Source organism: Meles meles, chromosome 2 (genome assembly GCF_922984935.1).
Source record: "Meles meles chromosome 2, mMelMel3.1 paternal haplotype, whole genome shotgun sequence".
NCBI classification, from domain to species: Eukaryota; Metazoa; Chordata; class Mammalia; order Carnivora; family Mustelidae; genus Meles; species Meles meles.
Genome location: NC_060067.1, coordinates 187,960,222 through 187,987,445, shown reverse-complemented (window position 1 = coordinate 187,987,445; position 27,224 = coordinate 187,960,222). Strand labels below are relative to the sequence as shown.

The 27,224-nt window shown below is 38.7% G+C and overlaps 1 protein-coding gene across 2 annotated transcripts in view; it reads right to left on the bottom strand.

The window, feature by feature from the left end:
* MSR1 (macrophage scavenger receptor 1) overlaps positions 1–27,224 on the bottom strand; it is a 79,253-nt gene that overhangs the window by 8,243 nt on the left and 43,786 nt on the right. Inside the window, exons 8-9 of one of the 2 annotated variants that reach the window (XM_045998562.1) lie at positions 24,984–25,037; positions 4,324–4,512 (exon numbers count right to left, since the gene is read on the bottom strand). In XM_045998562.1, the coding sequence (XP_045854518.1) occupies positions 4,324–4,512; positions 24,984–25,037 (243 nt within the window). Of the gene's footprint in view, positions 1–4,323; positions 4,513–21,412; positions 22,818–24,983; positions 25,038–27,224 lie in introns of those variants that run through there. The other variant, XM_045998563.1, reaches the window with a different exon arrangement.

Here is a 27,224-nt window from a genome sequence, read left to right as displayed (position 1 = left end):
AAACCGATTCTTCTTACTTTCCCAAGAGAACGACAAATAATTAAAACCTGAATGCAACTCTTTCATCCTTTCCCCTACCCCTCCATTCATATTTCTAAGTTTCCTTTCTGGTTGCCATCCTGCGTTCAGAATTATCTTTTCTTTTCCTCCTGAGTGAAACCATAAATTAAGGTGGAGGAGTGAAAAAACAAGGAGGAGTTGAAACAGGTTCACATAAAAAGGTTGTTTGCCGTGTCTAATCCCAAATCAGCTTACAATAGAAGCCTGTTTCTGAAAATACAACATACAATGAAGCAGATCATGAAATTTATTTCTTAGGTTCTTTTACTTCTGAACAAATAGCCTCAGTTCTATTATGTCTCCCAGCTCATCTTGCTTTATTTATTATTTTAAAATTCTCATCATCATTCTTTAATTGTTTTGGTGTGGAATTCTACACAGAGTTGACATCAGAGCAGGTCTGTCTTGAGTAGACTGAGGACACTGTTGGGAGTCCCCATATGGGGCACTCCTTCAGTCACACTTCTACAGAGTAGAAAATCACATTTTGGAACATCACTTGTCATAGATGGAACATCACTGATGTCATAGACAACCTAACACTAATCTGACTGTTTGACCTTTCAAAGAGGATGGCAAATACCCTTGGAATTGTACACCGGGAGCTGTTGCCAGCAGTGATCTGTGCCCCGTATCGAGCAATGCTATGAGTCAGGCTTTGTGCTGGGCGCTTTCTATATGCCAACTCATTTAAGATTCAGAGTAAATCTTATGTGGGTGTTATTATTCTCATTTTTTGGAACAAAAATGGAATCTCTGAGACATAAATAGCAGAGCTAAGGTTTCATCTCATATCTCCTTAGTTACAAAATTCTTAGGCTCTCCAATTCACTCCAGTAGGCACTTAAAAATGTGAAAAAAACCCCAAATTCAGACATAACTGGTTGTTTCACTATAATAAAATTCTAGTATAATGTATAGAATCACCACCTACCACAAATACCCAGCCTTACTAAAAATGGCCCCTCATCTTAGAGAAGCAGTCAGTTATCTAAAGAAAACTTGAGAGAACTGTCTTCACACAGCCAAATAAATAATTCACATAAGACTAAACTCTATTGTTTCATTAATTATTTAAATGGAAAACATTTTCTTCTAATAGTTCAGAATACTTTTTTCCATCTCTTCTTATCAGTACTTGAGAACTGAAGTTCCTAGAGATACAAACAGAAATGAATGAAGGCTGTGGGGAAAAGGATATTTTACTTATGAGATGGGTCTTAATGTTAGTGCAAGGTTAAGCCAATCATCTCCAATTCTGTGTACCACCTACGTTTGGAACTCAAGGGAAAACAGCTTTGTGCACCCCCAATGTTTACAGCAGCATCATCAACAATAGCCAAATTATGGAAAGATCCCAAATGTCCATCAACTGATGAATGGATAAAGAAGATGTGGTATATATGTATATATATACAGTGGAATATTACTCAACCATCAGAAGGAATGAAATTTTGCCATTTGCAATGACGTGGATGGACTAGAGGGTATTATGCTAAGTGAAATAAGTCAGCCAGAGAAAGACAAATACCATATAATTTCATTCATATGTAGAATGTAAGAAACCAAACAGGTGAACATAGGAAAGGGGAAAAAAAGAGAGGAAGGCAAGGCATAAGAGACTCTTAACTATAGAGAACAAACCGAAGGTTGATGGAGGGAGGTGCATGGGAGATGGGTTAGATGGGTAGGGGCATTAAGGAGGGCACTTTTTGGGATGAGCACTGGAGTGTTACATGTAAGTGATGAATCACTCAATCTTATTCCTGAAACCTTATCACACTATACGTTAACTAAATAGAATTTAAATAAAAATTTGAAACAACAGTAACAACAATGAAAAGAAAACAGTTTTGAAATCTAAGGCACTAAGCTTCATATTCAGTGAAGAAATGAAACTGGGGAACATCTTGTTTGCCATTCTTCCACAGATCATATTTTTTTGCCAAACCTTATTAGTTTCCCCTTAATTAAGGTACATATGCTACCACTATTGCTCTGACTTTGGTTTTTCCTTTGTAATAGATGAACAGTTTACTTCAAGATATAAGAGATTAATAAACAGCAATATGGGGCTTGTTTTGTAAAGATATAAAATTAAATGTCAACTCTTTGGATAAAGTAAGCTATAAAATTAGTCATGATGTAAGTTTTTTTTTAGGATAGTTTTCTCTTTCTGGATGGAGCTATTTAGCTCATGTTGATTACATTATCTGAACAAATGGCAAACTATATTTCACTTTGTCAATATAGGCACATCCTAATAACTCATCCACATGTTGTTATTCCTAAAACTGAAGAATTTTAGCCATCTACCAGGAGAGTAAGTCACCATCGATGAAAATTGTCTGTCATCTATTTGCAACATGGCTCTTCACTTCCTAGATGCTAATAGTCATTTGAAATGTTTTAGATGATTAAGTATTTGAAATAAATGGCCTTTTATGCTGTGGGTCTTAGTTCCCACAGAAATAAATTCTGTCCCCATACAACACTGGAAACTCAGATTGGCAGCTTGGTTTTGCTAAATGATTGACTGATTCATTTGATCTCTAGTGACCAAGAGTTGGGGATTTTTAAATTTTGTTTTCTTCTTCTCTGGGGGAAAAAAAAGTCAGGCTTATTGACTTTAAAACCTTTTGCTTTTTACAGGTGCAAGAATGATTTTAGTCCCGTACTTTTCAACCTGGGGAGAAAATTCTGAAAATGTCGTAGAGATGGAACATATGGAAATTCCAAACATCTATTTAGTTGCAGCAAATTACAGATCTTTTCTATTTCTTTTGTTTCTTCTATTCAAATCTATAAGGGACAAATAAAAAACTGGGCCAGGGGCTGAAATTCTCACCAGCGCCACTCTCTTTTGTCTTATCTCACTTCTTCATAGGAGACTAAATATTTCTGACTTCCAAAGACTTTGGAATCTGGATCTTTGCTTTAATTTACCTTTTAAATCGGATACAGTGAGTTCATTTAGGTAAAGGAACAAAGATATAACTGTGAACTCTCATTAGTACTATTCACCTGCTTAGCACAATGCTGACCCATAGTCATAGCATAACATTACTTAATATCTTTTACGGAATTTAAGAAATCTGTCTTAAACTGTTGCAGTTTTTTGATATGATTTGACACATTGCCCTATTTTATCACTATAGACAAAATAGCAACAACACCAGGTAATCTTATCTCTATAATTTTGCACATAATTTCTTCTTGCCTATATCTGTCTAAAACAACACTTATACAATCAACAGGGTCAATTTTTTTTTGTTGTTGTTCAATATCAACTTCAGAGAAGTTAATTACTTATTTATCAGATTTGGACAGTGGAACAAATAAGTTAAAAATATTGACTTTAAAAGTCTAATTTATATGGTTACTTTTTTCTAATCTCTTGTCATTTAAGATTGAAGCACTCGTATGTTTAATAATGCATAAAGCCTATATTGTAAGGTACCCGTTTAGAAAAAAAAAAAAATGAGACCTTAAAAATGTTACGAGTATACATTCAAATCTTTTGTCCTCTGCAACTTTTCTTCCCAGCTCTCTAATACATTTATAGGTTACTGAGCCATCCAGGAAAAAATACACAAATGCACGCAACAAAAGAATTATTCAATGTTTTATCAACCTCGAATAGAGGGGAAAGTAACTTTCCCCTTCCCTCATTTCTCACCATGTCCTAAAGGATTTGGAGAAATTATAAATAGTAGGTATGCAGAACCCATGTAATTGCTTCTTTCTCTTTCATGGTTCCTCATGGTCCTTTCAGAACACAGGTGCTCCAGCAGGCACAAAGGATAGCTCTCATTTCTATGAGATACAACCAGGAGGTAAAAGCACAAGCTGATGCCCTCCTCTCCAGTCACACAAAAGACAGAACATGAGTGAGCACATGGGATTGCTCAGATGCCCACAAAACCCGGACGCATCAAGTGAGCTTCCCAGGATTGTCTGTAGTTCACTTGTCGCTATTTCTCCTGTTCTACTTTATCAGTCTTTCTGTTTTCCTCATGTTAGTGTTCTCCACCTAACCAGATGAGTCTAAATCAAATTTAAACATTAAAGATTGCCTGATAGCATGTGTCATTTTAAAAATATCTTTCTTTTCTTTTCTGCCTTCTAGGAAAAGCCATTCAAAAAACTCCTATGTAGGATTTTTCTTCCTATTTTGTATGTTCCTGCTGCTACTTTATTCTATGTATTAGAGAATGCCTACATTTCATTTAAATATGTGTGTGTGTGTATCTTTTTAATTACCTTGTCCAAAGTGAGCTCCTTTGTGCACAGTTTGAACGCCTTGGTATCCCAAACTCCTACAGATGACTTGTCCACCTCGCAGTTCCCAGTGGTCGTCACAAATTGTGCCCCACTGGCCATTGTGGAAAATCTCCACTCTGCCCTCATGAGGACCTCTACCACCAACCAGTCGTACTGTCTTAAATGGAGCTGTAACAAAAACAAGTGGTGGTTAATTATATATAAATATTGTTTTATACTTTTAATATTATTATATTATATATTATATATTATATTATTAATATTTGCATTATTTTATTAATATTGTTTTATAATTTTTTAATACTTAAAAAATTAACATTTTTTTCCATAGTTGAACTATGGCAATAAATATTAAACTTTCTAGCACCACCTGTTGGTAAAGAGTTTAATTACAAGTATTGCATTAGTCAAAACTGAAGCATAAAATCTACTCTCTCTGTTTCAACATTTATAAGTTACATATAAAATTTATATGTTATACATAGGAGAAAACGTCAAAGATTACATTCCAATGACTTAAAAGTTCAATAGCTACAAGTTTGTTAATGTCCTGTAGACTTTTCATACTATTTGGAAAAATTTATATAATGAATTGATTTATTTTCTTGCCACAGTAACACACAAACTGCAACACAAAGTCCAGTGAGTTTCTGATATAGGAGGTCGAGGAGAAGATATTTTATAATATTATAAACACAAAAATAGATGACCAAACATCCTATCTTTTACCGAAAGAATCAAGATAACCATAGTGACGATATTTATTACTTTGGATATTTTGAGAAATTGCTAAAGCAATAAATGCTGTGAAGAAATATACCAAGTTTGTAATTATAAAAATAATTTTGTTCTTCAATGTTTAGTCAATCTGCTATATACAATAAACTTTTATACAATTTTGATCATGTGTAATTTTAAATATGAAATGACTCTTATTTTAAAAAATATACATTATGAACCTAGAGACAGAAGAATAAAAGTATGTAATTAATATTAAAAATACAGGTCGCTTGGAGAATCCAGCTTTCTTCTTTTTTTTTTTTTAAGATTTTATTTATTTATTTGACAGAGATCACAAGTAGGCAGAGAGGCAGGCAGAGTGAGAGGGAGGAAGCAAGCTCACTGCTGAGCAGAGAGCCCCACGCAGGGCTGGATCCCAGGACCCTGGGATCATGACTTGAGTCGAAGGCAGAGGCTTAACCCACTGAGCCACCCAGGTGCCCCGAGAATCAAGCTTTCTTTAAAGAATTTATATTCTGGTAAGTATTTGTTTAAAAATCATTTGGCTGAAGAACAGAATGAAAGGTAGAGACAAAATATTTTTTAAAAATTAAGATAGTGCCAAATAAAAATAACAGTATTCTCTAATAATCATAAAAAGCCAATGAATAAGTGCAGTTCTGTTTATATCTTTCCAAATATAAGTTTGAGAAACACCGTAGTACAAAAAAACCAAGCTATAACTATCAACAAAAATATCCTTCCAATGTGAAAATGGAGTATTAGGAAATGAGTTTACAAAGTTCAATTAATTCAAGATATATCCAGTAACTTTTTTTTTCTAACTGGAATAAATTTTGTTAAAACCATAGTCTAGTAACAAGTAAAGAAAATCAGCCATTTCCTATGACAAAACTGACTGAACCATACAGAAATATAAAAAGCTAACATGTTAATAAGTAGTATTACAATTATAGTTATTTTCTTGATTCTTCCAAAATAGAATTCAGTGCAAAATACTGAACCAATGTAATCATGCCCAAGTGCATAAGCCATTCCTCACTTAATAAAATGAGTATAAAACATTCTTAAAAGGAAAATAATTTGTTATTAAAGTATTCAAACTTTCAATTACCAGGTAAAATACCCACATGACCCAATCATTCACTATAATTGCCTAAGAAAATAGGAAACAATTATCCAGGAGTGGATTGTTTGAAGTTTTAAAATATTATAGTCATGTAGTATTAACTAGTGCTACCCCCAAATGTTTGTTTTTACAGAAGTCAAATATAGCCAAGCATAATATGTTTATCATGACGCTGTGACCAAACACACATCATATTCAAACGTTTGATTATATGAGTTGATGGTCTTATCACCCAAATAACTCAGTGAAAGCATTCTCAGTGTGCATTCCTTATCTCCCAAAACGTTATTAAGAAGCCTTGCATTTCCGGGCGCCTGGGTGGCTCAGTGGGTTAAAGCCGCTGCCTTCGGCTCAGGTCATGATCCCAGAGTCCTGGGATCGAGTCCCGCATCGGGTTCTCTGCTCGGCAGGGAGCCTGCTTCCCCCCACCCCTCTCTGCCTGCCTCTCTGTCTACTTGTGATCTCTCTCTGTCAAATAAATAAAATCTTTAAAAAAAAAAAAAAAGAAGCCTTGCATTTCCTGGGACAATAGGTCTCAAACTTTGGTATCTGTCTCAGTCTGTTCACTCTTTAACAGAATACCACAGGCTGGCTGGCTTAAACAACAGACATTTATTTCTCACAGTTCTAGAGCCTGGAAGTCCAAAACCAAGATGGTGGCATATTTGGTGTCCAGCTTCTTGGGTTGTAGACAGTTAACACATTTCTAGAGTAAGAGTGGGGAGTCATTTCCTTGTTGAAGGTGAATTGTGAGCAAAGACAGCAAGTCTGGACCATAAAAGATATTTTAGTAATAGTGTATTTATGCAATAACTAATTATAAATGTGTTTAGATCTGTGTTCTTTTCTAGATCTATGACTTCAGAGAATAACAAAAGCAAAAAACCAAGAGTCGGATAATCTGGATTTTAGTTCAGATTTCTGTGACCTTATTAAACCACGTAACCACTCTAAGACCAAATTTTTCAACTGTTAAAAAGAGAAAATGATTATTTGCTATTAGTTATGTGTCCTTAGTTAATGCACAGAACTTCGTGCCAGGTATTTTCCTGGGTTCCAGGAATTATATGAATAAAACATGTATCCTGCCTTTAGGATTTTTGAGGTCATTGTGGAAATTAGAAGAAATAGTGCATTTTTAATTTTTTATTTATTAATTTTAAAAGTTTATTTAAGGAATCTCTGCAACCCAACATGGAACTTGAACTCACCACCCTGAGATCAAGACTACCTGCTTTTCTGACTGAGCCAGCCAGGCACCCTAAAATAGTTCATTCTTTAAAATGACTTATAAATATAAGTTCTTAATTTTACAAGTTAAAAACATTTTGAGGTTTATGTTTTGTGATGAAAGCATTGGCATGAATATTATCTGTGATATTAATTACTTAATTCATGAAAAAAAATTTGTTTTACTAATTCCCTTTTTAATGCTTATCCTTCTCAAAAAGTTCTCAACAAACTGGGATAATTTTCTGCAGATAGACAAAACATACTCTCTAATTTCAGATGTGCATTTGAGCATTATTTCCAAACATGAGTTTGTTTACTATTTTGAAGGGACCCTTCTATACCAGTAATGAGTCAACTAGGGTCCAGGGGCCAATTATAGCCTGCTGTCTGTTTCGTAAATAAAGCTTCTGCATAGCAAAGGTAACAGTCAACAAAGCAAAGAGGCAACCCACAGAATGGGAGAAGATATTCACAAATGACAGTAAGACAAAAGGTTGATATCCAGGATCTATAAAGAACTTCTTAAACTCAACACACACACAAAACAGATAATCATGTCAAAAAATGGGCAGAAGATATGAACAGATGCTTCTCCAAAGAAGACATACAAATGGTTATCAGACACATGAAAAAATGTTCATCATCACTAGCCATCAGGGAGATTCAAATTAAAACCACATTGGGATACCACCTTACACCAGCTAGAATGGCCAAAATTAGCAAGACAGGAAACAACATGTGTTGGAGAATGTGGAGAAAGGGGAACCCTCTTCCACTGTTGGTGGGAATGCAAGTTGGTGCAACCACTTTGGAAAACAGTATGGAGATTCCTTAAGAAATTAAAAATAGAGCTTCCCTTTGACCCTGCAATTGCACTACTGGGTATTTACCCCAAAGATACAGATGTAATGAAAAGAAGGGCCATCTGTACCCCAATGTTTATAGCAATGGCCACGGTCATCAAACTGTGGAAAGAACCAAGATGCCCTTCAATGGACGAATGGATAAGGAAGATGTGGTCCATATACACGATGGAGTATTATGCCTCTATCAGAAAGGATGAATACCCAACTTTTGTATCAACATGGACGGGACTGGAAGCGATTATGCTGAGTGAAATAAGTCAAGCAGAGAGCGTCAAGTATCATATGGTTTCACTTATTTGTGGAGCATAACAAATAACATGGAGGACATGGGGAGATGGAGAGGAGAAGGGAGTTGAGGGAAATTGGAAGAGGAGATGAACCATGGACTCTGAAAAACAACCTGAGGGTTTTGAAGGGGCGGGGTGTGGGAGGTTGGGGGATCCAGGTGGTGGGTATTAAGGAGGGCACGTATTGCATGGAACACTGGGTGTGGTGCAAAAACAATGAGATCTGTTACACTGAAAAGAAATAAATAATTTAAAAAAAAGTTTTATTGGAATGCAGCCATGCCCATTAGTTTACATAGTGCCTAATGCTGCTTTTAGGCTACAATAGGAGAGGTGAATAGTTGTGACTGAGACCTTCTGGCATGAACAACAAAAATATCTACTATCTTGCATGCAGAAAAAGCTGGCCAACCCCTGGTACAGGGGAACACACAATATGCAGGCTAGAATGACAGAGGATTTTTTTTTTTTTTAAGATTATTTATTTATTTATTTGACAGACAGAGATCACAAGTAGGCAGAGAGGCAGGCAGAGAGGGAGGAAGCAGGCTCCCTGCCAAGCAGAAAGCCCAAGGTGGGGCTGGATCCCAGGACCCTGAGATCATGACCTGAGCCAAAGGCAGGGGCTTTAACCCACTGAACTGCCCAGGCGTCCCTGACAGAGGATTTCTGTAGGGTTACACCTGCCAGGGATCCTGGAGCAAAGAACATCATGACTCATCACTGCTTTCCTATCCAGTCTGACTGTGAACCCCTCCATCCCTGCACTTCTTGCTCCTTTTATTTTGGTTACATAACTGCTTATATTTCCCAGATAACCCTTATTCTCCCATATTTCTGGGGCTTTGATCCCTGTCTGGAATGCTCCCCCACACCCTTCCTTCCCACACACACCTTCCAGTTCTTTACTTTCAATCCCAGGGTTTGGATAGGGTTCCCTCTTCCAACTTCCATAGCACTCCTGACCCACCAGAGCACTGCACACTTGTTAATTTCCTCCGCAAAATTAAGATCTTTACAGTTAATATTTCAGCACCTGACAGAACGTAGGTTTTCACCTAGGAATCCATGAAGAGTTATGGTATGTATGTATGTATGCATGTATGAAAGAAGGAAAGAGAGAAAGAAAAAAAGGAAAAAAAGGAAAGAGAAAGAAAGAAAGAAAGAATCACTGTGAGCTCTTCAAGAAGTGCAAACTGCATTGCCTGAGTGGATTAAGTTGGTAAACATTTAAAATATCAAACAACAGAAGACAGAGAATCCAGTATTTCACAAGTCTCTACAGGAAATACAGTTTCTATGTATAGAAGCAATAAGGGAAAATCATAAAGGAAAGACTGCTTTAACAGAGCTAAACATGAATCCCATTATGGGGGCAAAAAACCGATGCGACTACTGAGAGCCCCCCAAGGTGGAGGGATGATCAGAAGCCTTATGCATTCTAAAATGGTTTTGCAGGTTCAGAGGATTTATTTTTTATTGGCAGACTAATGTTAAATAGAATCTTGGGACTAAATGTCAATTCAATTTACAATGAGAAATGTAATTGCCTCAAAAACTGAAATATTTGTATCTGTTTGACAAGGCCATTTTCTCCCTGTGGGCAATCTGCATAGGAAGTCAAATTGCAATCAGTGAATTATTGGCTTAATTAATTTATTAATTTACGGTGAGACACAGCAGTGAGATTTTGCCTCTGGGACCGACCAACACTGTTTGGTTAACACATTTTTCCTTATATGTTAATACATTCAATCAGGTGAGGTGATTTGACATATCTCTACTCTGATTCACTGTAGTTTCACTTTCTACAAGCAATCTCACTCTTCTTATATCCCAGTTCTGAAGGGAAGATAGGTACTGATCATTTCTATGTGTTCTTAAAAGTCTGCTTTTAGAAAAGTGAAAACTATATAAAATATTTATTATAGTAATAGTTTATTCATCTTTCTATGAATGTAAGATACCAAAAGACAAATACGTAATAGAGCAGATAATTTACAAAAGGTTTTGTCATTTAATTGGAAGAAATAATTCCAAATATAAAAGTTAACGAGTTTGGGGGTTATTTTTTTTTTTTTTTACTTTGTTTACTGTAAGCTTATTTTAAAAAATATTTATTTATTTATTTGACGGAGAGAGAGCGAGCGAGCACAAGCTGGGGGAGCAGCAGGCAGAGGGAGAGGGAGAAGAGACTCCCCGTTGGGCAGGGCTCAGGACTTGATCCCAGTACCCTAGAATCACAGTCTGAGACAAAGGCAGATGCTTAACTCACTGAGCCACCCAGGTGCCCCTAAAAATAACCCTTGAGGAGTTTAGTTATTTCAGCTATTATCATATCATTTACCTCATGGTCATGGTTTCTTTTTTCTTATCATTTATTGGAATTAGGATTTAGGGTTAAATTTATTACATTGGTGTTTATTATATTTGCGTTCCAACTATTAATAAATTTTTAAAAATCTGATTGTGGTTTAACCTGGAAGTCCTCACAATGTGGCTAAATTCCTCTAGAAAGGGAGGTATTTAGGTATGAAAGAAAGACACAACCTGGGTTATCAGATGTTTGGAGAAGCCGATTTAAATTTCTCCGGAAAATTATCATAACAGATTTTGAATTTTACTCCGGAAGTCAAAGGAGACAAATGTTTCGGAAATCCCTTGAGAGAGCAGAGAACAAGGTAGATGGAGAGTCTCAGTGGAGAGCCGGTAGGCAGCGTAGCCTGATGGCAGGGGAGAGAATGAGAATGTCCAGTGAGGAAATCTGAGGTCTAACCTGGCTGGGAATTTCAAGACTGAAGTCTGAGGTTGAACTTTACACTGTAGACTGTTCTGCTTACATTTTTCTATTATAACTAAACCTTCAGTAAAATCCTCTTAGATCCCCAGGGGGAGGGGCTAGGGTACTTCCTCAACTGAAGGGAGAGATATGGAGCTCATTGTGTAATGAGTGGTGTGGAAAGAAAGCAACCGCCAAAGATTCCTAGGTTATTAGGTTCCTGAGGCAACTGTAACAAATGATTGATTGCATTGTGTGGCTGAAAACAGCAAATTTAGGGGTGCCTGGGTAGCTCAGGTCATGATCTTAGGGTCCTGGGATGGAACCCCGCATCGGGCCCCCTGCTCATTGGGGGTCTGCTTCTTCCTTTCCCTCTTCTCCTTCCCTGCCCCTCATGTGTACTTTCCTTCTCTTTGAAATAAATAAATAAAATATTAAAAAATAATAATAGCAATTCCCTCACAGTTCTGGAGGCCAGAAGTCTGAAATGAAGACATCCACTGGGCCATGTTCCTTTTGAGGACTTCAGGGAGAAATCCTTTCTAGCATTTTCCTAGCTCCTCGTGGCTCCTGGCATTTAGTGACATTTCTTGGCTTATAACTACATCAGTCCAATCTCTGCCTCAGTCTTCTTCTTGTATCTGTGTGCCCTTCTCTTCTTAGAAGAACACTAGTCATTTGATTTAGGGCCCACCTGAATCCAATATGACCTCTTCTTAGCTTAATCACACCTGCAAAGATGCTACTTTCAACTAAGGTCACATTCTGAGATTTCACATGGATATGAAATTTCCTGTATTTTCATCAGATTATTTTAATCAGGAGGCACTTGAATTTGCCTTAGAACACAAGTTTTGTGCTCAATTTCCTGTATTTTCATCAGATTATTTTAATCAGGAGGCACTTGAATTTGCCTTAGAACACAAGTTTTGTGCTCAGTTTATTTCATTATTAAAGAATAAACTGAACCTCAAGATTTGGGGACTACAGAATAGCTGGGTAGTAGATATTTTGGCTAGACTGGAAATGAGCAAAGTCCACCATGATTATACTGAACACCCATAGTTGAACTGCTGAATAACTAAAATAAAAATTTAGAATCTGTTTCTTCAAAACACACGGTGCTAAACTCAGATGGTACAGAGTACATCTAACTTAATTGTGAGTATGAGTAAATTACTTCCATGTATGAAAATTAAAAAGTAGCAGAAAGTTATTATTTCCTATATTTTATTTGTCAGTTTTTGAGGTGAATTATCAAATAAAACTTTAAGGGAATCTTGCTTAAAAAAATTGGTAAATACTTCAGATGAATGAAGAACTTTGTGTTTAAAAGGAATACCTTCCTGTTGTGCAGATCCCCACAAAGCTGTGGTGGTGAAGGATAAGTTTATGTGGGGGAAAAACAAACAAAACGGAAAGGCCGAGTAAGCCAAGAGAGGCCAGCATGGTTGGGAGTGTAAGCTGTCCTCAGAGTATCCGGAGCTATAATCTTGCCTCTACTACTGGATTTCCAAATTGCCAATTAAACAGACATGTCTGCCTTTCAAACACCAGATTGTGTTCTTCAAAGGACCATGTGCATATATTAGAGTATTTATTACCATTTTAGAATAATTTTGTTATTAATACTTCATTTCTACGTGAGTCTTAGTTTTCAGAGTTGCTTAGGAGAACTGTAAAAACATTTACAAAGGGGAATTTTAGGGGCGCCTGGGTGGCTCAGTGGGTTAAGGCCTCTGCCTTCGGCTCAGGTCATGATCCCAGGGTCCTGAGATCGAGCCCCACATCCGGCTCTCTGCTCGGCAGGGAGCCTATTTCCCTTCCTCTCTCTCTGCCTGCCTCTCTGCCTACTTGTGATCTGTCTGTCAAATAAATAAATAAAAATCTTAAAAAAAAAAAAAAAACAAAGGGGAATTTTACCTACCTATTTTTAGACTGTTTACAGTTTTGCTCTTCACTTAAAACCATACAGCACAAAAGCAATCCAGGAAGATACGGAACAGGGCTAATTTAGAACATGCACCTCACAAACTGACATAAATTACATTATCATTCTGAATTCTGAAAATGCAGGCCTCAGCCAGACCCTGTAAAGTTCCTCTTTAAAGTGTAAAGTGTCCCTCTTTATAATCTGTTATATCTGTTAATCTGTTATAATCTGACATTGATAGTGATTTAGCCCACTTGATCCTTCACTTGCCTATTCATACAATACTATAATAACACCTACCTCCGACAATTGACATTTCGAAAAATCTATTTTAGGCTAGAAAGTATTACAGAAAAATAGCGCCAGAATTATTAATTATATTTCATTCTGAATGTTATTCTCAGAAACCAAAGTCATAAACTATAGGGATTTTGAGGTGTGGATTTTGTGGAGAAAAATGTCTTAAATTGGGCCCAAGAAAAGTTAATCTGTCCAGTTGTTGGCAAGACTGACAACTCAGAACGGATTCTCTGACTTTTTAAGAAGAGAAAATTATTTTCTAAAATAACCGAGTATTTGCCCCTTGAAGTGGATCCAGAGGTAAATTAAAAGAAAATATACATTCTCCTTGTCCTTGGGTACTGTATTTTGTTTATGCTTGTAACTGTTCAGAGCTCTGGGATGTTATCAGGACAGCCTCGCTGGGATCCGTGGGAGACATTAGTGTATAAATTCTCATTCCCTGGGGAGAGTGGGGTTGGGAGAGGGGGAGGGGGTCATGGACATTGGGGAGGGTATGTACTATGGTGACTGCTGTGAGGTGTGTAAACCTGGCGATTCACAGACCTGTACCCCTGGGGATAAAAATACATTATATGTTTATAAAAAATAAGAAATAAATAAAAAATAAAAAAAATTTTCATTCCCTCATCATTTGACAGGAAAGACCATGATTTCTGTCCAACAGCTGTGTCCACAGGTATTTAAACACAGACCATTTGATGCCTCAAAAAACCCCCAAATCGGTGGTTTCTCTCTCCTTCAGGAAACATTATTTCCATTTGCTTAGCTTAAATTTTGGCTGTTTTAGTGTCATCAAAGTAGAAGAAGAAAAAATTACGGGGTAGCAAATTTTGTTTCAGAAAGAAAAGCAGGAAAAAAAAAAAAACTACTGTCAAGTGTGGGTTCTCAGGTTGCGGTACTAAATGCTTTGTTTCAAAAGAGAGGGTCCCAGTGCTTATTCACCAGAGAAGGGGCATGGTCTGTATAGGAAACAGGATGCTTCTCTACGTGAGAAGCCAGGAGACCAGGGCCCTAGTCTCAGTTGTGCTACAAACTTCCTTTATGACCTTAGACGATTTGTATTTCTTCATATGTTCTAACATCTTTTGTAATCACCTCAGAACATTTGTGAGAACTGTTTTGGTCCATGAATGTACTTTGAAGAGGTTTGAGAAAGAAAGTCAAGTTACAGGGTGCCTGAGTGGCTCAGCTGGTTGGGCGACTGGTCATGATCTTGGGAGTCCCAGGTTCTAGTCCCACATCAGGCTCCCTGCTCAGCGGGGAGTCTGCTTCTCCACCTGACCTTCCCCCATTTTGTACTCTCTCTCTCTCTGTCTCTTGCTCTCTCAAATAAATAAAAATCTTTAAAAAAATCAAGATGCAGGGGTGCCTGGATGGCTCAGTGGGTTAGAGCCTCTGCCTTCAGCTCAGGTCATGATCTCAGGTCCTGGGATCGAGCCCTGCATCGGGCTCTCTGCTCAGCAGGGAGCCTGCTTCCTCCCTCTCTCTCTGCCTGCCTCTCTGCCTGCTTGTGATCTCTGTCTGTCAAATAAATAGGTAAAATCATTTAAAAAAAAATCAAGATGCAATATAATGTGATAGAGTTTAAAAAATGAGATAAACCAAGATTCGGATTCCTCCCCATAAATACTAGCTGTGTGATTTTGCACAGATTACTTCATGTTCTAAATCCTCAGGGGAAAAAACAGCAGAGCAATAGGTTTCTTGTGAAGTGAAGGAGACCCCATGAAATGCCCTGCAGAGCCCTGGCCCAGAAGGGTCACTCTTTGCACTGCAGACATTAGTGTTACCAGTGTTACCATTTCTTAAAAATTCAGATTTCTGGCCTAGTGCTTGGGAAAGGGTAGCCCTAAAGTATCTCTCCAGTATTAAAGAAGAAAGTTTCAACAACTTGTGCTTCGGAATTCCAAGGAGAGTTTTTGGAAATCACAACATACTGGTCCAAACCCAAGGCCCTGAAATAAGCATCTATGTACGTTGGGTCCAGGCATCGTATATGATAGAAGCCTTAGAGGTCGTTCTGATGCTCACCAGAGCCTGAGAACTACTGGGGGAATGATACAAGAACACGGTGTGGTTACTGAAGACAGTTCTAAACCTCTCGCATTATGGAGGAATTGACCTAATATGTTGATGTCCGATAGGCACTCAGCACTTAACAAGAGTGCTATTGAACAGTATGTAATAGCAAAGTTAGGTTGGTCCACATTTTCAGGGCCTTTTCCCCTATACTCTGAGATTCTGAAGGGGGATCCTGACCAAGCCATCACTTGCTATTGGCCCTACCTGGTTGGGTAGCGAGTGTGCCCATTCTCTGAATGCTACGGTGGTTTCAAGGGAAAATTCAGTATCCAAACAGAGGCAACAAGAGCTCTTCTGAAGGAAAGAAGGTGGCATTCTTTCTCCGATGTGGCTAATGTGAAGATTACACACTAGAGCAAAAGCCTAATCAACTATGAATTTATATATATATATATACAATATATATATATACACACATACACATATATACATAGAGGGGGAGAGAGAGAGAGAAAGGGAGAGAGATACTAAGTCTAAATGACTTAGTTTGAACTCCTGGATCCCACCATGCCCGAAGCAAAACCATCTCTTGGAATTCTTAATTATGTGAATCAGTAGATTCTATGTCTTAATTAAGCAGGTTTTCATTTCTTTCTACTTAAAAAATTCTTACAAATACACAGATGGTGATTATTTGACAATAAATATTGGAAGTGGGACACCTGGGTGACTCAGTCAATTGAGTGTCTGCCTTCGGTCAGGTCATGATCCCAGGGTCCTGTGGGCTCCCTGCTCAGGGGGGAGCCTGCTTTTCCCTCTCCTACTACCCCAGCTTGTGCTCTGTCAAATAAATAAATGAAATCTTTAAATATAAATAAATAGGGGCACCTGGGTGGCTCAGTGGGGTAAGCCTCTGTCTTCCGCTCGGGTCATGATCTCAGGGTCCTGAGATTGAGCCCCATATCTGGCTCCTTGCTCAGCGGGGAGCCTGCTTCCCCCATGCCCCCCCACCGCCTGCTGCTCTGCCTACTTGTGGTCTCTCTCTCTCTGTCAAATAAACAAAGAAATAAAATCTGAAAAATTTATATAAATAAATAAATATATAAATAAATAAACATTAGAAGTAGCTTCCCAGGTCATTTGGTTTCTTGTTAATCTAGTCACCACTGGTTACTGAATACTTAAACAGCATTAGCCTCACAATTTTTATAATTTTATGGATTCCATAATGTAAAAGAACATCCCTGAAATGTGAAAACAAAATACTGACAAGAACAAACAAAAGTCAAATTGCTTTCATAACTACAAAAACAGCACAATGTCTCAAATTTATTTATGATACAATTTAGGCCTGGAGAACTGGTTGGCAGAGAGAGAGGCAGAGACGCCTGAAGCAGATCTTCCTCATTCTGAAAGTTCCAGGCCTGCAGAGCAAAGACTCAGACAGGAGACTGCCCCCACACAGGGAGGGATAGCGGTTCTGGATCCTTCCTGTTACAGGCTGAATTATATCCCCCCAAAATGCATCCGTGGAAGTCCTAACACCCAGGGCGACTGCATCTAGAGATAGGGCCTCTAAGGAAATATATTAAGGTTCCCTGAGGCCATTTGGGTGGGGCCCTAATTCTACAGGGCTAGTGTCCTGAGGGCACCTGGATCTTGGATTTCAACGTTCAGAACTCTGAGGGAATAGACTTGTGTTGTTTACGTCACCCAGTCTTTGTTCTGGCAGCCCCTAGCAGCCGAACACTCTTGTCTTTTCTTTTTTTCTCTGTTTTGTATTTTTGACTAGTTGCAAACGAAATAAGAAATAGAGTACCTCGATGGGTATAAATTTGAAAATACAGCTTTTTCTTTAATTCATAAATGAGAACCAAGCATCCATTCCTGTTATGTCATGATCTGAACATGGTAATAAAAAAAAAAATCTTTCTTTAACAAAAATATTCACTTTGTCACTGAAAGGCCTACTTTAATGGCTTAGAACTTCTAATTCTTATTTTCAAGATTTTATTTGAGGGGCGCCTGGGTGGCTCAGTGGGTTAAAGCCTCTGCCTTTGGCTCAGGTCATGATCCCAGGGTTCTGGGATCGAGCCCCGCATCGGGTTCTCTGCTCAGCGGGGAGCCTGCTTCCTCCTCCTCTCTCTGTCTGCCTCTCTGCCTACTTGAAATCTGTCTGTCAAATAAATAAATAAAATCTTAAAAAAAAAAAAAGATTTTATTTGAGAGAGAGAGAAAAAAAAAAAAAACGCACATGAACAGAGAGCCCGATGTGGGGTTCTATCCCAGGACCCTGAGATCAAGACCTGAGCCGAAGGCAGACGCTTAACCAACTGAGCCACCCAGGCACCCGACAAGTTCTAATTCTTATTTAAAAAACTACAAAAGTGTTTACTGAGGACCTACTAGATGTCTCAATATAGTAATAATTATTCATTTGGCTACCTTTTGTGATTAATATGATACATTTTTTTGGTATAGAAAGTGTTTCTAGGTATAGGTGATAGAATAGGTAAGAGATTATAACAGGGGAATGTAACAGGACACTTTGGCATGGAAGATGTTTTGGAATAGAACAGATAATCATTTTATAGGGAACAAATGAATTATGCCCATAAACCATGCAGAGTTTGGTAAAAATATTGTGTACAGAAACAAACACTGGTATTCAGGTAAAAGAATTTACCTTTGACTATTTCTGGGAAATGAGAAACCAGAATCACACAAAATTTCATTAGGCTGAGGCGTGTTTTCCATTTTGGTAAAGAATTAGCATTAGGATTCCTTTAACCAGTTCCCTTAAGAGCATCTGAAAGGCTGCTGGGATTCAGATGTTCCACTTGGCAGTGAGTGGATCAAACAGACATGAGTAATTCAGGGGAAGTTGGGAAAGGAAGTAACTGGAGAACCCCAGGACAGGGGCAAGTCTGTAGGTTACAGCAAAAAGGGAGATAGTTCTTGGACACTTGGTATGCAAGTAACTGGTTCTAGTGACTTTGGTGTTGAGATGCTCACTGCAGGACAATGCATTTCCAAAGAAGCTAGGGTAAGGGTGGGGCAGGGGCGAGTATTGGTTGTGAACCCCGACTCGGGCAGTGCTTGTGTTGGTGTAAGACTATGTTGGCTGCAGAGTGGGAAGCCAGGACCCAGTTCTCTGAAGAGCAGCAGGAAAGCCATTTCATCCTCTGAGGTTGTGGATGGTGGGAAGTGCCATGTTGGGTCTATTTCACCTGCATTCCAGCCTATAATGGGACGAATTTCATATTTTGCTGGTGCAAAAGACCGAGCTGGAGCTGTACTGATTTTTCTTTTTTTCTTTCCTTCTGATTGGTTCCGGTAGGAGTCGGGCTGTGTGAGTCAGCTGGGAAAGGGACTCATCAGGGCAAAATGCTGACTGCGGGATCCATTCCTCATTTAAAGCGCTATTTCAGTTTATAAGACATATGAGTTATTCCTATCTATTGCGTTGATGGAACGCTCTGTGTTTCAGCAACAATGCGTGCACTCACTTAAAGCTTTGAACAGCACGCACTGTCTAAAACCCGCAGCACTTAACTAAGTCACCTGCAGCCAAGGGCTCCGGGATACTCTCGGATACTCCGCTCGGTCCTAAAGTGGGCTGCCGAGAAGCATCGGTGAGGAGTTAAAACAAGACTCAATAACAGAAGAGGAACATCAAAGCAACCAAACCTCATTCTCAATTGTTAAAATTGAGCCAGGCACTGAAAACAAGAACGGATGTTAAGGGGTAGCTCCTGCCTCTGGTGTCACATGTAAATGACTCCTACTATGGATACCCCTGTTTTGCGGGTAGTCCAGGGAAACGATCTTTCTGAATCATAGATCGAGGGATACAAGATTCCACGTGAAGGTGGAAACATCAACAAATATGGACCAAGAACACTTGTTTGGGAATTTGAAATTCCGGAAGTCACACTGTAAGAATTTTCATCTCCTTAGTGTCTTGAAATTATAGGCCCATTCTAGAAAACCAAATTGCTTATTATAAATCTCTTTCTCGGGGCACCTGGGTGGCTCAGTTGGCTTTTTGGCTCAGATGCCAAAAGTGTCTGCCTTTGGCAGAGGTCATGATCCCAGGCTCCTGGGATCCAGTCCTGCATGGGACTCCCTGCTCAGCCGGGAACCTGCTTCTCCCTCTGCCTGCTGCTCCCCCTGCTTGTGCTCTCTCTCAAACAAAATCTTCAAAAAAACCTTTCTCTTCCTTCTTTTTGCACAATCTTCATGCTGTGTATTTGTGGCATTGACATGTAAAAAGACATAAAACTAGTGTGGGGGTTGTTGAATGGAGCCCGAGTTATAAACGGGGCCTTTGGAAATGCACACATCTAGCTTTGAATTACTGCTCTTCCATTTATCAACAACGCTTCAGTTTCCAACCTAAAAAATGTGAATAATCACAGTACCTACCTCGAAGTCTCTTCTGAGGTTTAAATGGGAGAACATGTCAAAAGCTCTGGGTGCACAGCCAGTGTTCTCTAAGCGTTCACTGTTGTAATTATTTAGTGTTTGGAGGAGAAGGTTTGACTTTGGTCACTGAATGCTTTGAGGAAGACCAGAAATCACTTAAGATTGTGCTGAGTCCTCAGCAGAAATCAACTGGAAGACAAACTGATACTTCATATCACGGTATGAGTTTCGAAATAAGACCCTTTAAATTCACATCCTAATTATCGGCATGAACACCGCACAGGAAGACATACTAACCAATGACACATTGCGGATTGGTATGTGTAGGACAGAGCCTCACACACAGTGTTGAGTTGCACAGCAGGAATTGTTTCTGCGTGACTGAAACACCTTCCCTTCCAAGTTGGGTGAGAACAGATGAACCCTTGAGACAAGCATGTGAGCCTGGGGCACACTTCTCTCCACCGCACATTACTCACGCTGGTCTAACTTGTGCATTTGAACTGGGCATTCAGCATCTGTTTCTGTCTAGAGAGAGAAGAGAAGCCCTTCTCCCATCATCTGTGGTCTGGGGTATCAGACACCTTGTGAACCGAGTCCCCTGGATTGCCTCTCACGATCTCTGCGATCAGGGTCATGCTGCGGCCTGCTGGCAAGAGAAAAGGCTCCCTGGGTTTTCGCTGTTCCCCCAATGCAGAGCAGGGTGAGAAGTCACACCTGATTAAACTATGGACAAAGAGATCCAACTCGTCTCCACATGTTTGCATTCACAGGCCAGTCAACATTGCCGGTTTTCTGATAATGACCATCTGAAGCCTGGCTGATTCTTCTACTTCCTTTTTTTAGATTAATTTATTTTTTTTCTTGGAGACTCTGATATCTTGGAGGTACAGACCCAGAGCACCCCTGAAACTAATTCATTTCAACCTTTGTTGGAGTTTTTTCAGCGCAGTCTTGGGCTCTTGCTTCATTCTTCAGAGCCTGGACTCCTGTTTTATGAGGCTGACATTTTGTTCTGACCTCTGGTGACAGCTTCTGGCCTCTGGCACGCACTCTGTTGAGTTACTTCTTTATTTATAACTTACATTCTCTGGCGCGGCTCAGACAAACTCACTGATTTGCGATCTGGTCACACTGGCGTTGCTCTATCTAAGGTAAAATCTTATCTTATTCTCTAGCATCTCTCTTTTCGTCGGTGACATTTATTTGGCTTCTCGCATTTTCATTTTGCTTTCCCCCCTGCTCTGATTACAGATTTTACATGTCTGCATGATACCAGGAGGGAAGAGTGGTTCCAGCTCAGAGAGACCATTGCGAAGCATAACTTATGTGTTTAAAGCACTTTATAAATGGTTTTACAGAGCATCTCTGCCCACACAATACCTTCTGTGATCCTCACAACAACCCTGTGAGGTAGGTGTTACGATGTCCATTTTACAGGAGAGGCAATGGAAGGGCTGAGACACACACAGACACACGACTTAGAATTTACTAGAAACTCAAGACTGTGAAGCTCGGGACTATTTGTAAACTTTGAAAGAAATGAAAGGTGTGAAAATGTGATCTGTTAATTAATTAATACAGAGACCTACACACATATCACACTACACTATATCTTCCCTGTTCCTTTTTTTTTGGGGGGGGGGGCTGTCTTTTCTTACCTTTTCCCCTTTCTCATTTTTAGCCCTTTCTTCACCCACACAAAATATCTCCAGGTCTACTGAAATATTTCTTCATCTTCAGGATCTATAATTAATATTTAAAGTGTAGTCGTACAAGAGGCTTTTTAGAACAAAACATTTCAGCATTATTTTTTCATGACCAAAATATTCTTGCTTGAGATAGCCAGGTCATTTAAGGAAACAAGTTCTGTTTTTTTGGTCTAAATGTGTTCAATAAACTGTCTAAGCTCCACTTTACTTCACTATAAACTGGGAGGGAAAAAAGATGTAATTTGTAGAATAAGAAGATAAGAAAGTAAACTAAGCTAATCAATAATCAAAATCAATTTACTTTTTAATATTTTAAGGAATTTAATAATCTCCATCTCCTCTGAACACCTGTAGAGCCCCATTCCTCCCCTCAAATAGTTCTGCTGTATTGCAGAATTGCCCGTTTACATGTCTAGGGCTTCCAGGGACAATTAGCTCTGTAAGATGAGAAGCTACAGTCATCTTATTAGTTCCTGTGTCCAGCTCCAGGAAGTACGCGATGAACATAAATGAATGAATGAGTGAATTAACAAATGCATTTTCTTTTATGTATCTCTATCAGTTACTGAGAGTACTGTTTTTGAATGTCAAGAACCCACCTAGAATCAGTAGCCATGTCTCCTAGAACCCAATGGGTTAAACTGGGTTCAGAAAGACATGAAGCGAGTGAATGGCAGAGGGCTTCTAGCCTGGCTCTGAGAACTAGCATGAGAAGCCCGCCAGTCAGTACATGGGAGGCATTCCAGCTAAAGGTGCTACAAGGTGGTGGTGATCATGGCGTGCTGGAGTGGGGAGAGGTAGGAACATGGAAACAGAGGCCCAAAGAGCACAAAGGGCCAGAGAAAGCCATGTGGAAGTTGCACACCACACAGGAACCAAAGTCATTTGGAGGAGCCACAAAGGGATCTTGGAGTCAGTTGTGCTGATGACTTGTCCGGAGGTGAAGGGCCTTTTAATGAGATGGTAGCAGAGGTGTCTTGCCCAACCCACCTGATCTTAAAAGGGCCCTGCCCACATACGATCACGGAGTTGTACCGGTCCTGACACGGATGTAAAAGAGGAAATCAGTGATTATTCTTTTTATATTTAAATATAAAAATATTAAAAATATATATTAAAATAACTCCATATTAATTATTTATCAGAACTAACTGAAGATGGAGAGAATCAGGCACTTTCATGCACAATACATTGGTATAGCCTTTCTGGAGTCATTCACAAGAAACCATCAACTTGTGAAATGCACATCACCTTTGAACCATTGATTTGTTCTACTCCTAGTAAATTTTCTATTATAAAATGGTTCCACAAGGTCATGTATGAGACTGCTGAATGGAGCACTGCTTATTAAAGCCAAACCATGGCCAACAAAAATCATCAAGTGTTCATGACTAGGGAACAGAATGATGTATTACGGGCTAGCGATATGATGGCGTACTGCACAGTCACTGAGGGAGAAGAGCCAGAGCCACATGTCCTGACATGGGCAAGTGACGACACGTTAACCTCAGTGCCGTAAAAGCAGAACATACTGTACAGATGTTTGTGTCTATGATTCTTTCTTTTTGAAACATAATGGAGTTATATCTACTCTATGGGGGCGGTGCATGGAGGGAAATCTGGAGGCCATAAACACATTTATACACAGAAATATATTGTTGCTTTCACAAAGTGTGAGCATAAAGTTCAAAAGAGCCGTGAAAATAGCTATAACTGAAACCATTTCTGAACAGATCCAAAAAAAAAAAAAAAAAAAAAGTGTTCAAAGCATTTGGTAACCTCAGGTACCAGAAGACTGGGTGGGTGTTTGGTTTAAAGACTGCAAAACAGAGAAGTTCTTTACCTGCCAAGCTTACCCAGAGTCAAGGATAAGTAGCTCGGGAAAGTCTCAGCAAAAAGAGAAAAAGATAAAGGCCGAGATAAAGACAGATAAACAGGAAGCTAGGGAAAAGAGTTACACAAGGAGCTCAAGTGAAAATAACTAGAGTGACATGGAGAAAGGCGTCTAGGTAGGGCAGAAAGTATTACACTAGACAAAAGTTAGCACATTAAAGAAGAAATGGACACAAAGGATGAAAGGTCTACTAATGTTTCCATTATCTTACTATAATAGTAACAACACTAATAATCACGGAATGACGCTAAAGCACTGTGAGGAGATACACAATATTCAATGTTGTCAATTCAGGGGGAAGCGACATCAACAATGCAACAATTGTAAAAAGCATCAGGTAGTTACATTATATACCTGAATGGCTGGCATTCACTGTGGTGATCCTGAATTGTCTAAGGGCCCTATCCATACACAGCACAGGTGAAAATAATAGGTACTCTATTTTTAAAATAATAACTACAACTAAAAAATGCTAGAGTTTTGGTACATTAAAGGATTAGCTATAATCTATCTAAAGCAGACCCTGTTTGGGTAGAGATTTTCATCACGGTGTGTGTGTGTGTGTAGCGGCTGCTATCCCCACAGACACCCACACACACACATCATACACAGCTCCTACTGGGAACAGGGGAGGGGGGATTTCTCGGTTCCTTTTCATAATCCTTTCCCTTGATCTGTGTGGATTCAGCCTAGACACACAACAACTGACTTAGAGCATGGCATGGTAAAGACATCTCATCTAATATTTTGTTTTTAAGGGCCGGTGTATGAGGTCAGCATCCCATCAACAGAGTTCCCTGTGTCAAATCTATTCTGTTGCAATTTTGAAGGCCTAGGATATAGAACATAACTTTTCAAGTTTTTAGTATAACAAAGCAAAACACAAAAACCCCAGGCATCAGAGAATTGGTTGGCCGGGGTTCTTCAGATTGTCCAAATTCCTAGCCAGAGCCTTTCAGTTCCTCAGTCAGTAGGTAAGGAGGATATAATTGTTTCTATTCATAAACTTGATTTTCCTTCAGCGGACTGAAAGTAGCTTGAAAATGGAACAATTTTCTATGTGGAATTTTTAGAAAACTGTGCTCATCATGAAAACAAAATACAAATGGGTCATGAGACTCAGAGTTGTATAATTTAATCTATTTGTTTTACTCCAATTAGCATGCTTTTTTGGAGAAAACTGTGGCTGACTTCCACAGAAACTCTCTGGGTCGATGCTGAAGTTCCCCACATTCGCCTTGAGCCCAGACCACTATGATGGCAAGTGTGTTGACGACAAGGCACACATAAAAACAAGGACCCATAAACTTACTTAGTATGCTTCCACTCCCTTTGTCCCCCTTCTGGCCTTTGGGTCCAGGATTTCCTTGAAAACAAACAAACAAAAAAGCAACGATTTTTTTTTTAATTAAGACAATTTAATTATTTAAAAAATTAATTGCTGTAAATGGAGACAAAAATGAATTGCTTTAAATGTAGACAGAGCATCAATCACAAGGTAACCTAGAATCAACTTACCACAACCTGTAAATATTCAAGTGTAATAATATTGATGTTGATAATAATAATAACAACGGCTATCATCTTATTTTCACTATTGAAAAAACTTTTTAACTTATTTAAATTCACTTAGTTAACAGATAGTGTATCATTAGTTTCAGATGTAATGGCTGTCAATTTAAAGTCCTATGAGAAACCTGTCGCTGTTCTGGGTAGGTCCCTTACATCCATTAGCTCAAATTATTTACAAAGGCATTAGATATCCCATTTTCCTAATGCAGACCAAAATTGAGGTAGGCACTTTTTGGGCTTATTCATCTTGTTTTTCTTCTTCCTTTAACTTTGTTCTTCTCCCTCCCCCAGGAAGCTTTGTTTCCTGCATCTCATCTGAAACCTTGATTCTGTATTTCCCATTATACTTTATCTGGTTTTCCATTTCTTTAGAGGGGAGAATCCCAAAGATGGGCTGTGAATGAATTTCTGGAATGCTAAGATCTTGATGACCTCATCCTGGAGGAAGCTTGGAAGGTCTCAAGGGCATCTAAGCCCATAGGCTACATTCTTTGGCTTTGAAAACCCCATCTGTTTACAGAAGGGTGTGGTACAAATGCTCTCCTTTATTCATTTATTTTTTTAAAGACTTTATTTATTTGACAGAGAAATGGAGAGCACAAGCAGGAAGAGCAACAGGCAGCGGGAGAGGGAGAAGCAGGCCCCCCTCTGAGCAGGGGGAGCCATGCTGGGCTGAATCCCAGACCATAAGCGGAAAGCAGACGCTTAACCAACTGAGCCCCACAGGTGCCCCCAAATGCTATCCTTTTATATGAGGGTCAGGACTTCAGATAGGTACCGGAAACACTGTTAAGACCTGGATCTTTGCTATTGGTGACGATTTATCCACAGCTCCACTTTCAAAGGTACACCCAGAAGATCATGTTTTAGTACCAAGAAGAGATTTAAATGGTAAAGATGTCATCTCCTGAGAGTGGGGCTGTTCTCGTGTATTGATTCTTCTTCTAACATTCCTCAAATATTTACCTTGCAGGTAACCACCTTCTCGGCATATACATGGGGCTGATCCGAGTACCTCTTAAGCCAGAATCTTTGTTAATGTTTTTGATTTCCCCCAACAAAATTAAGACCCTCTGCATTTTCATCCAAGAGCTAACAGGGCATAGTTTAAAACCCATGGCTTTGTAAAAGTAGATAACATCAATTTTAGAAATCTCTATTTGAATTCTTTTGCTCTGTTACTTACCAAGTATGTGGCTCAAAACAAATTTTCAAACCTTCCTGAACTAAAAGCTTATTTTTCCATCAAATGAGAAAACAACACCCTCAACTGGAGAGTTCTCCTAAATTAGCAACAATATTTATAAAGCATCTTGTCCATGAAGAGATGACTAGAAGAGATGGTATAGTTTTACATCTCCCAAAGCTTAGCTAGAATGGTCTCTCTCTGGTTTTAGTCTTGGTGAATGAGAGGGACGTTGTCATCTCTGTTCACTTTTTATGGCACAATTACTTTTAATTTTACTATAAAGTTTTAATCTTTATTTGAATTTTGTTTTTGTTTCTTTCCCTAATTTAGTTTATTCTGTCTTCATCTGTCTTTGGGAACATTTGTTTTTATTTATGATTTAAAGATTTTTTGATCCCCAATTATCAAATTAAAAATATAAAATTATGCTGATAAGTAACACGAGAACTGAGATTGAGCACTTAAAAAGTGTAGGTTTTTTCCAATTAAAATTTTATTGTGAAGATTTCATGAAATGCCAACCATTCCTTATCAGAGTATGATGGAGAGAATGCCTTTGATCGTTTTGCAGATATTATTACACTGTACATCATTGTATTCACTTTTTAATTGTGATTCAGTCATTGCAGGTAATGTGAAATTGGCAAAAAAGTCATAAATTTACAAAAGTACTCAAAACCCTTCCTATTTTTTTGATGATATACTTTTGGGAGATAGTACCTAACTTTCAGATTCCCAAGAGGAAAAAGACTAAGATATTAAACAAAAATTGGGAGGGGGGGATTTAAAAGG